Consider the following 11,710-nt stretch of genomic DNA (forward strand, 5'->3'; position numbering starts at 1 on the left):
TTAAATAGTACAGCACAATGATTTTCTGAAAAAGAAATCAAGACTTTTTGGTAGGTTTTAGGTATAGTAGAAACTTCTTTAGAAATAACAACTGAAAATGCTTTGTTTGTTAAATTTGGGAGATATGCATCCCTTGCAGTGTGCAGAATCTGCCTCGTGACTTACCTGTAAGAGCTGGCTGACTCTCTGTGTTCTTTTGCTGCTTATTAAGACAAAGTTAAAAATAGAATGTGTTCTTTTTTTTTTAAAGGAGAGGTAAACTTTCTTTGTCTTCTATTACTTGCATTTAAACTTTGAGCACAAGTTATTCCCAGTTTCTTCCTTCAACTAAAAGTAATTTTCAGATGAAAACAGCTTTTGACAGTTCTTACTGAGACAACTATGTATTTTAGTGACTTCATGGGGAGTGAATGCATGTGATGGCCACTATGGACACACAGCTGACTGACCCAGGAGCACAGTACGATTAATGCAGGGGTTTTGATTCCAAGGAAGAAGAGTTTGTTGCACACCAGCTTCTCCAGTACAGCAGCAAAGGCTGTCAAATAGCTATCTGCCATCACAGGTGGCTCTAAAACCTAAAGCCAGGTCTGTTTGCTGAATGGCCTTTTGCTTCTTCTGAAGACACTGAGCAAGCACCAAGCTATTTTGCCTGGCTTAATCTCTCACTGATTATTCCTGGATGTGTCCCTGGTTTATCACACTGAACCCATTTCCTGATAATGCCTGGCTCCAGCAAAGTTCAGCCCCATGACAGGGGCACAGCAGTTTGAGCAGCACGTGTTCTGGAGGGGCCCTGGGAAGCAGGGTGAATCAGCCATGCACAGCCAAGAATCGAGGGGAGAACTGGATGGATCAGCAACTTTCACCAGCATCTGCATCTTCTGCTCTTTCTTCCCACTTTCATCTGCCATTTCCCACACCAAAATAATGACAGTTCTTTCCTGCCACCAACTGAAGTCACTGTGCTTTTCTCCTTTTTTGCAGCATTAACTTCGATCAGGCTGGCAGATCTTTAAGGAGTCTTTCTTTAGAGCACAAAAGCTCTCCATTACCAGATGTAGCAAGTCAGGAAGGAAAGGCAGGAGACTGGCGTGGCTGAGCTGGGACCTGCTGGTCAAGCTGAAGAGCAAGAAGAAAATGCACAGGCAGTAGAAACAGGAACAAGTACCGTGGGAAGACTGTAAGGAAGCTGCTAGGCTGTGTAGGGTCGGGGTCAGGAAAGCCAAGGCCCAGCTTAAACTGAACTTGGATGGAGATGCCAGAAAGAACAAGAAAGGTTTCTACAAGTACCTCAGCCAGAAAAAAGAAAGTGCAGGAGGGAGTATTCCCCATAGAGAGTGACATGGGCAAGCTGGTAACATCAGACAAGGAGAAGGCTGAGGTACTTAAGTTTTTTATCTTCCCTGATAACTGCTTACCATACACCCCTCGAACATTTGGTTTGGTAGGAGGTGATTGGGGAAGCAACGTCCCTCCCACTGTAAGCGAAGATCAGGTTTGTGACCACCTGAGGAACCTGAACATCCACAAATCTATGGGTCCCGATGACATGCAGCCGAGTCCTAAGGGAATCAGCTGATGTAGTCACCAAGCCACTTTCAGTGATATCTGAAAAGTGGTGGCCACCAGGTGAAGTCCCTGGTGAGTGGAAAAAAGGTAACATCACACCCATTTTCAAGAAGGATAAAAAAGAATGCTCCGGGAAATACTGAGCTGTCAGTCTAACCTCTGTGCCAGGGAAAACAGTGGAACAGGTCCTCCTGGAAGCTATGCTAAGGCACATGGAAAGCAGGAAGGTGATAGGGGAGAAGCAGCATGGTTCCACCAAGGGCAAATCCTGCTTGGCCAACTTAGTGGCCTTTCGTGATGGTGTCACTGCATCAATGGACAAGGGAAGAGCCATGGATATCATCTATATCTGTGAGCAGCGTCCCCCAGGGGTCAGTGCTGGGGCTGACACTATTTAAAATCTTCATCAGTGACACAGACAGCGGAGTTTGAAGTGCACCCTCAGCAAGTTTGGGGATGCCATCCAGAGGGACCTTGACAGGCTGAGCAGTGGGCCCAGAAGAATCTAATGAGGTTCAACAAATCCAAGTGCAAGGTCTTGTGCCTGGGTGGAGGCAACCATCACTACCGATACAAACAGGAGGGTGAAAGGATTGAGCACAGCCCTGCTGAAAAAGGCCTGGGGGTACTGGTGGATGGCAAGATGGACATGAGCCAGCATTGTGCCCTCACAGCCCAGAAAGCCAACCATATCCTGGGCTGCATCAAAAGAAGTGTGGCCAGCAGAGCAAGGGAGGTGATCCTGCCCCTCTGCTCTGTGCTGGTGAAACCTCACTTGGAGTACTGACTGCATTCAGATGCGGAGTCCTCAGTACAGGAGAGACACCAGCCTGTTGGAGAAGGGCCACAAAAATGATCCACAGGGTGGAACACCTCTCCTGTGAGAACAGGCTGAGAGAGCTGGGGCTGCTCAGCATGGAGAAGAGAAGGTTGGGAGGTGATCTGATAGCGGTCTTTTGGCATCTAAAGGAGAGCTACAGGAAAGAAGGGGACGGACTCTTTAGCAGGATCTGTGGTGACAGAGCAAGGGGAAATGGTTTCAAGCTCAAAGAGATTTAGGTTGGATATAAGAAAAAAAATTTTACAGTAAGAGCGGTGAGGCACTGGAACAGATTGCCCAGAAATGTGGTTGGTGCCCCATCCCTGGAGACTTTCAAGGCCAGGCTGGATCACGCCCTGGGCAACCTGATGGAGCTGTGGTGTCCCTGTTCATTGCAGGGGAGCTGGACTAGATATGGCCCTCATGGGTCCGTTCCAACTCTAAGCATTTTATGATTCAATCTATCTCCTATGAATTTGTAATAGCATTTGTTACAAGTGTTTTCTGGTCTGCAGGACAGTTGCTCAGCTGTTAATATTTACAGCGAATCTTCACTTTCAGTAAACAAGCTCAGAAACTTCACTTTTATGAAAAATGACTTAGTTTCAAATCAAGTTAAGAAATGTTTAGATGTTTGCTTTTCTTCTTCTTGTGTCCCTTTCGTATTGCCAGCTTTGTCTTGTGTATTCTATCTGTGCTCCATGGGAGAGTCTTAAATGTATACCTAGGCAGAAGTGCCACGTTTGGATGTACATCAGCACGTCCTACACCTTTCAAAACCTTTTTTAGTGCATAGTGAGAACCCTCAGTCCTCTTTATTTAAGTTCAGGTGCTAACAATAGGCTGTTTTCACTCCTCTTTTTCCACTTGGGTCTTCAGCCAAAACTCTCTGCCAATTTGTTTGCACAGGGCTAGAACACAATCTGCTGTTGCTTTTCCCATGCTGACCTGCCACCCCTTTTCTTTTATCCTGAATTTGAGAAAGTAAAGCTCACATGATACTGCCAAACCAATATGTTTAGTTTTTGAACCCTGTCAAGAGAGTGCAGAAAACTACTTGATCTTCTGGCCCATCCACTCAAGGGCTAAAAGGTTTCTGTCCATGTGATTTTAAACTCTGCAAAAAAGCCAAGCTGTTCCTATCAGGCTGCCTTACTCAGAGAAAGCCTGCTTTTGTGTTGCCCGAGGGAAGTCCACTGTAAGAAGAGAATCAAAGCCTGCTCTTGTGTATAGATGTGCATCTTATTTCCAAGCACCGAGAGCACAGTGCTGTGAGAATGCACCTGCCTGCCATCCTCATATGGGCACTTTTCCAAGGCAGTGGTTTATTTTTGTGTTTCTGTTATTTCTAGGCTCCTAAATGATCTTTTTAAATGTTGTTTACTTTGCAAATATTAATGCAAATATTATTTGGCATGAGAATCTCGAGAAACCAAAGCTTATCGCCTAAAGTTTCCATCGGATTTCATTCTTCTCAGTGTTGTTTTTGGATCCCATGACATTTATTAGCTGGCCAGGAGGATCACAGGCCCCTGCACAAGTTAAGAATGGGTCCATAGGAGAGCCATGAGGATCATAAGGGGCTGGAGCACCTCTTCCATGAAGGAAGGCTGAAGGAGTTGTGCTTGTTCAGCCTGGAGATGACAGGGCTCCGGTGAGACCTCATTGCAGCCTTCTAGAACTTGAGGGGAGCTTATAAGCAGGAGGGGACTTACTTTGTACATGGTCTGATAGCGATAGGACGAAGGGGAATGACTTTAGACTGAAAGAGGGAAAATTTAAGTCAGATGTTTTGGAAAAATTCTTTTCTCAGACATGTTGAGGAGCTGGTACTGCTGCCCAGAGCTGTGTGTGCCCCATGGCTGGAGTTCCCCAGGCCATGGATGGGCTGTGGGCAGCCTGAGCTGCTGGGAAGCAGCCAGCCCACGGCAGGGGTGAGGCTGGGGAGAGCTTTGGGTCCCTTCCAACCCATTCTATGAAAATGTCTCCGTTGCCTAGAAGCAGTTTGTGATAAATGGATCAACAAAGCAGTTGCAACTGCCTCGGCTCAGATGTCCTCAGCTAGAACTACAAAGCAGCATGGTAGGCTCCACACATGTTCTGAATACACTGTAAATGAGACTAGCCTGCAGCTGCACATTGCACCTTCCAGAAGTATGTTCAAGGAAGTCCTGCTGATACCAGAGGAAATTGTGCCCTGTGCCTCAGAGAAAGAAGGGCATGATAGAAACAAGAGAAAACCAATCACTTATACTGTTTTTCTTGATCTCTCCAATGCTGTTGAACATGCAGATTTTCTCTGCTTGTATCAAGTTAACTAGTCCTTTCCTAAGTTCTTGTTTCTTTATCTTATGCATCACTTTTGCCTCCTGTAATACAGTAAAAGCAGTGTTCCGTCGCAGTGTTGTGGGTGAGGCAGAGTAAATAGCAGCTTACAGTGAGTCTGGATGTTGGGGTTTGCTTAAGAGCTAACAAAATTACAGCTTTTAACCTACCAAGTTGTTTTACTTGCTTCCAACCCCGTGTTCGGTTCATGAGGTCTGGACTTACCTTCCCAGCACGGAGGTTGCTGCTGGCCTGGGGAAATCCAGCAGGGAGCTGTATCAGCTGGCAGTGGGGAGCTGTATCAGCTGGCAGTGGGGAGCTGTATCAGCTGGCAGTGGGGAGCTGCTCCAGGTACCAGTCCTGGTGCAAGGTCTGCTGGCACTGGTCTCCACCCATCTCCTTCTCTTCCAGGATCTTCCTTCCAGCCAGGATCTTCACTGTTTCCTTTTTGAGACCCGTTTTCTCTCCAAGACCATTCTGTTTCTTGGAAACCCTTCTTTTTGGCACAGTCCTTTCTTTTCAGGATCCCTATCTCCTCCCTTTCCTCATCTAAATGGTCTCTTTGCAGGCATGCAACACGTGACCAGCCTCCCAATTGGTGCTTGTCTTATGTCTTTTTAATAATGAGAGGGTATGGGACATCCCCTTTTCTTGTTTACTCAGGGCTTATCTGAACATACAGCCAGCACATATGGGTTGCAGGCAGCAAGCTTCTGCTAGAGACTTCAGACGTCTGTGTGGGGGTGGATGCCTGGAACAAACTTACACCCAGTTATCTGCCTCCTGTTAGCTTTCATAATTTAAACTGTTTTTCACCTAGGACACACGTTCAAAGTTTGGTTGCCACTATTGTTACTTCTCCCTTACTAGCAAGAAGTATAATTAAGCCATTAATCTCTGACAGCTGCATGGAGTGCTTTTTGTGGTAGCACAGAGACTTGTAAGCACGTGATGTGGCTCTTGCAAAGCTGTTTGCAGGCTGAGATCCCTGCCCTCCCTCCCCAGGCTCTCTTAGGAGAAGGAGAAAAGAGCTGTCAGGCTGAAAGCCTGTGTGTGAGGCCTTACAAACAGCTAAAAACCATGACAGCAGTGCAAGTTTCCTGGAGTTCCCAGTGCAGCCTGCTTTTGGGCTTCGTGCTGTGTTTGTGTTATTGAGTTATCACTATGCTATGGCAGCTGTCACTTTCAGAACAGATGAGTTTCTGTGCAGCTTAGTTTCGGATGAAAGGGAGGAAGTGTTGGGGCTATAGTTCTTGTACTGTTTGAGATAACAGCACGTTACATATTGATGCTGGATTAGTAGGTTTTCAGTATGCTTTAGCATTCTTTCAGCAGCACCTAGATGCCTGGCTAACTTTAAGTGGCTAGCAAAAGCATATTTGGAGTTCAGAGCTTAGGGCGTGCGGTCAGAGGAGCTCTGTGCTGAAGCTGAGCAGAGGAAGAGCTTGAATCAGGTGTTCTTTGGCATTTTAAATGAGCAGTGTTTGTATCCACTCTTCTTTTGAGAAAGCTTGAACTTTGTTGGGATGTGTCTGTAACACTAACATAGTCACTAATGCACATTTTTGATGAGCTTAATTGGAGGTGGGCAATTTGGAGAGACTGCTGATTAGGCTTTATCATATACCTCTGTTACTAAAACACCTCTCTGCCAGCAAACAGCGGGCAGCAGTTTAAAAGGACATAAATAGCCATTGAGTTACTCTTTGGGCTGAAATAGTACAATATTCATTTTGTATTAATGATGACAATGCAAATGAAGCATGACGTTGCCTGTGCAAATGAGTTTAATTCTACCATACAGCACATGCCAGTGTTTTGTCTTCCCATATAGAAGAATTGGAGAAAAGTTAGTAAATTCCTTCAGGTTTTCTAATTTTTATGCAAATAATCTGAACCTGCAGTAAAGTCTTTTTTCCTCCCCCTTTTGGAGCCCTTTGCGTGATTCTGTACCAGCTTAAGCTGCATGAAATCAGTGTCTTGCAAATAGGCAATTAGGGACTTTTTAATGGAGCCTGTGCTGTTGGGCACAAATATCCCATTAGCTGAGTTCTTTCAAGTGAAAAACTTGGTCAGGAATATAAAACCCTTTGAAACAAACTGCGGTGGAAGGTGGATAATGTTCATACAGTGGAATAGCCTGGCTCAAATAGAGCTGTGTCCAGTGTGCTATTCCAAGCATTTCCTGTAATCTCTTGCAAAGGCAGGTGTGTTGTTGGCAGGTGGGAACTGTTTGTGACTCTTTTTGGAACTTTGCAGGGGGTATTATCCTAGAGCAACAGAATTGTAATGCTTCCTTTTGTTTCCCTTTTTCCTTTTTATCCCCTTAGGTGCAGGAACTCCACGAAGAGGAAGCCCAGTGGGTGAACTATGATGAGGATGAACTGTGTGTAAAGATGCAGTTGGCAGATGGGATCTTCGAGACCTTGATCAGAGACACTGTTGAGGTACTGAACCAGATAAATGCAAAACAGCAGAGATGGCTGCTTGTCTGAAGTGTCAAAAATAAACCTCTAGCTGCAAGCACTGAGGCACGGGCCTTTCTGACTCCTGATGTACTCTCCACCCTGTAAGCACTGCTGCTGGACTTCGTCGTGTGGGTTTTAAAGTTGGCTCAGATGCGACTACAGGAACCTGAATTTGCATCCTCTGCCACAGGATACCTTGCAGTGGATTTGTTGTCTGGGACAAGCTGGTCCCTTGCTGAGGCTGCGTTGTGGAGTGCTCAGACTGTGCGCCGACACAGTTATGCCATGTAACTGTCAGCAGCTGTCTGTGCCCCTTGCCTGGGGCTTTGACTTTCAGCCTGTGCCCTGAAAGGGCTGGGTTAAGTAGGGATATTGGCTATTTTGCTGGAATGGCTGTCAGCCATCAGTACGAGAGTTGTCTTAAAACGTGAGTAATTTGGAGAAGAAATGATTCGGTAAAGTTTTAGGTATAAATGATTTACTGTACTGAACAGTGTTAAAACCTTAACACCTGCAGCCCTAATAATGTGCATCAGTTTCTTCTGCTCCAGAGCCCGGTTAATTCCTTTTCCTGTGAAGTTGTTTTTCATCTTTCTTCCTGTGGCGTGGTACCAGACATGGTGCCACTCAGTCCAGGGAAATCAGTTGATGATGCTTTTTGCATTCAAGTAAAGAGTTCCTTCTGTTTTTCCTATGTAACATGCTTCAGTCCAGAGGTGGAGCAAGATAGAGGCCGCCTAATGACAAACGTGAAAGAAGAGCCCATGGACAACTTTCCTCCAACCACGTAGCACTTCTTGACTTCCTGGAGCACCAGTTGCTCCTAGATAACAGATACTCAGGATTCTCTCAGGCACGGAACATGCAGGAGTAGCAGATGTTTCATTGCAAAGATTTGGCCTTCACACCCTCAGCTTTCTCCCCTCTGGTCACCTAATAAATAGGAGAAGCCATTACTTGAACAATTTAGAGAACAGAGTGTATTCACCAAAGAAAGCAGTGCTTGACTGTCTGCATGTTTTGTGCTTGTGGGCTTTTTTTTTTTCTTTCTTTTTTAATTTATTTTTAGGTAATTTATTAAGTGGGTTATAGGAGAGTCTCCTGTGCAGTTGGTTGTGCTATCTTATATTTTGAGACGGACAAATTTGAGAAAATGCCTGTTCTGGGAACTTCCAGAGTCTGCATTCTTTGCTCAAATCCTCCAGCTTCTTGAGATGGATACAAGGAAGAACCAAACCTCAGTGACTAGGGTGGACAACGAAGGCAGGACTAGGAATGGAGCTTCTCTGCATCCAGTTCAGAGACAAGGAGAGAGTTAAGGGGGCTGAGCTTGATGTGAAACTTCCCTGCTGCATCTGTTTCTTTTCTTTCCCAGACCTTCTATGTCACGGGCAGCCATTAGTATGTGTTTCATTCAGTGCTGGGTTGAACTGCAGTGTCTTTCTGCCAAGTTTTCTTTCCTAATCTGTCCCTCCCACTCTGGTGTTTTTCTTGGATGGACGCAGACAATCTGGGGTTGAATGCTGATGCCTTAATAGTGGATGTCCCTGTTAACATGGGACGAGATGCAGGAGAGAGTCAGATTCTCTGGGCAGCTGGAGTGCAGAGAGATGCTTTGAAGCACTTTAGGAGGTCCCATAAAGATGCTGCTGCCCACGATAGGGATGGTGGGGGGGAGGGAGTACCTTTTTTCTTTGATCTGCTTGGTCCTTGGGCTTCTGGGCTTTTACTGTGCAGACCTCTGCTCCTGCTCTGTTACATTTTCTCTTTTCCACTTTCTTTTTTTGAAAGCTGTCATTGGAATATTTGCATTTTGCACAACGACACGTGGCTGGTAATTCTTCAGGGACAGCACTGGGAAACGTTGGACTTACCAGAGGTCCAAGCAAACTCTCAGATGTAGTATTGCCAGCGCCTCACTTGCGAGTTAATGGGGAGCCATATTCATGGAAGCTTAATAAGTGGAAGAACAGAGAGGACCTAATGGCCTATAGGAACAGCTCCGACAGGGCACATGCACGTCTGTCCTGCAGCAGTTGCCTTCCTGGCTGGCTGAAAGTCAAATGGTCTTGGTGGAGCCACGTTCAGCCTTTTTTCCCTAAGTGACTCACTTGTCCATCTAAAGTGTCATGATGCTGAACTGTGAAATTCTGGACTGCTTAAAATAGAAGCAAACTGAAGCTGCTGCATTTAACCAGCATGGTGTCACTGATTGGGTCACTGCTGCAGATTCCCTTTCCTGGGCGTATCTTTTTCAATAGAGTCCATTGTTATTTTTATAGGTAGCAATTACGAAGGCAAAAACCCACAATGCAGCTCTGTGGCTGGAGTATCAGAGAAATGCAGCTGGCTTTTGTCCCCTGAGTACCACGGCCAGTGCTGAGGAGGGTGCCAGGCATCAGGGCTCTCCAGCTGTCTTCTGGGGCTTCTCTGGAATATCCAGCAGCAGGGAGAAGGTTGTGCAGCTCGCCTGCCGGGGACCATTGGAGGTCGTATGCCTGTTGTCTGACTGCTATGGACCAGCAGTAGATCAGTACCCTCACCAGACGTAGTGAGTAGCTGTCTTTGCAGCTGTTTGGGCAAAAGAAAACTGTATAAACAATGGCTTTATTCCTGTGCAAACATCACCGTTTATTTTTGGTAGCCATCCTTGACAGGAGCAAGCCGAAAAAGACTTGAACATAGCTAATTTATCTTCTCAGTACCTCACGTGTGTTGAGCTTCTTTTAGTTGAGTGTGTGCTCAATACCTCGGGTGTGTTGAGTTCCTTTTGGACCAGTGATGACAGCGACGAAGCGATGATCTGTCTGGGTCGTGTCTGATAACAGATACGGAGGAGCCTGGAGTCTTAGGAGCAGAGGCTGAGTTCTGTACGTCTCTCCCCTCCCAACCTTCCTACTTAAAAGAACAAGATGATACTGCTGGGTCCCAGCTATCACAGCACAGCCACGTTAGGAGCTTCAGGACTGAGAGGTTCTCCTGTAAGCTCCTGGAGGCAGCGGCTGCTGGCACTGGGGGACGTGGTTCCCTTTTGGAAAAGATCTCTGTGGCGGGGGGAAAGCCCAGCTGCCTTTTGGAAGAGGCTTGTTGCTCACAAGGGGGAATGAGGGATTGGAAAATTCCATCTTGTTCGCTTTCCTTTCTTGAAAAAAGTGGCCTTAGCTTTTTGCAATACTTGAATAAGTGTGTAGCTGCAGAAGATCTTCAGTAGCACAGAGATAGAGATCTTTTAGGTGACTATTCTGCACGGAACTGAGCGCAGTTCCGACTTTCATATCCCTTTGCTACCTTAAGAACATTAGGAATACAGAGTACTTTTCAGCAGAGAAGCAGTTCAATCTTATAAGGTATTTAGTGCATCTGAAGTGTTTACAAATCGACTAAAATGGAGAAAAGCAAACTATTGAACTTATCTGTAATTTAAACGCAAAATGCAAAAATATATACAGATGAAAGAGGAATACTGTAATTAACCTGCATTTAATAGTTTATTTCCTTGACTTTGCAGAGCCTTTTGATATACACTTGCAAAGCCGCCTTCGGGGAGGCACTGTCTCCCCATGTACTGTGTTGTGGAGATACTCAAAGGAAACCTGTTTACTGTGTATGTGTAAATAACCTGGTCACTTGGTTCTTGGGCCAGTTTCAGCAGACGTTCACATCCAGAGCAGTTTTGCACAGTAGACAGACCCAAGGATTTGGAGGGGTTTTTGTAATTAAGAGCTGTAAAATAACCAGGGTGCTCCCTGTGTACACCAGTGTAAATATCTTTGGTAACTGAAATGTACTTTAAGAGAACAAAATCTGTAAATAAACTGATTTATAAATTAATCTTGTTTCCTGGTTCTTTCCGAAATGGAAGCTTTATAATTACCCAAATTGCTGCTGACTCTGAGGGTGTCCTGTGGATTTGTCCCTTGCCCGCTCCCCTTGCTGTCTGATGCTGTACTTGCGATGCCAATCACAGTCCACAAAATCCCATTAGAGTTGCCTTAATGATAATCACACGTTATTAGAATTTCCTTCTTGCTGAAGCTGACTGATGAAAGCGAAAACAGAAAATAACATTGCGTCATCATTGCAGGATTGCACTCTGCGCTCTTGCCAGGAGAAACATTATTCCTTACGTTTATTGAAAACAGGTTTTAAAACTTAAGGTGTAAAAAACCTGTAGTAATGAAATTCTCCAGACCTTAAGCTTTGTTTCATATGAATTGTTTCCTACATTTTTCCAGCTCAGCTCTGCTGCCACCAGCTCTGATCTCTGTGGACAAGTGTTGCTCCCTGAAAACTTCATTTATTGGTGAAACCCTCCTAAATGTTTCTGATCTCCTCTCCCTTGGATTGCGAACTGTCTTCAGACCAGCAAGAGGAAATGCTTTGACAAGTGAGAGGTACCAGAGCTCTGCCAGGGGCTGGCTGACCGGCAGCCATGCCAAACCACAGCCGTGTGATCATGAAGTGCAAGAGAGGAGCAGCGCGGCCGCAGTGTGGGCTGTGAGAGGCAGAGTGCATTCATCAAGCT

At 45.6% G+C, this 11,710-nt stretch overlaps 1 protein-coding gene across 8 annotated transcripts in view; it reads left to right on the top strand.

Moving 5' to 3' along the window:
- The window catches only part of CEP350 (centrosomal protein 350), a 67,067-nt gene extending 56,051 nt beyond the window's left edge, over positions 1-11,016 (top strand). For all 8 annotated transcript variants that reach the window (XM_090146010.1, XM_090146014.1, XM_031595609.2 and 5 more), the window contains one exon: positions 7,048-11,016. In XM_090146010.1, coding sequence (XP_090002136.1) covers positions 7,048-7,212 — 165 coding nt within the window. In that variant the 3' untranslated portion in view covers positions 7,213-11,016. The remainder of the gene's footprint in view (positions 1-7,047) is intronic.
- Positions 11,017-11,710: the final 694 nt, after the last annotated feature.

This window comes from Phasianus colchicus, chromosome 9 (genome assembly GCF_987193195.1).
Source record: "Phasianus colchicus chromosome 9, bPhaCol1.hap1.1, whole genome shotgun sequence".
Lineage (NCBI taxonomy): Eukaryota > Metazoa > Chordata > Aves > Galliformes > Phasianidae > Phasianus > Phasianus colchicus.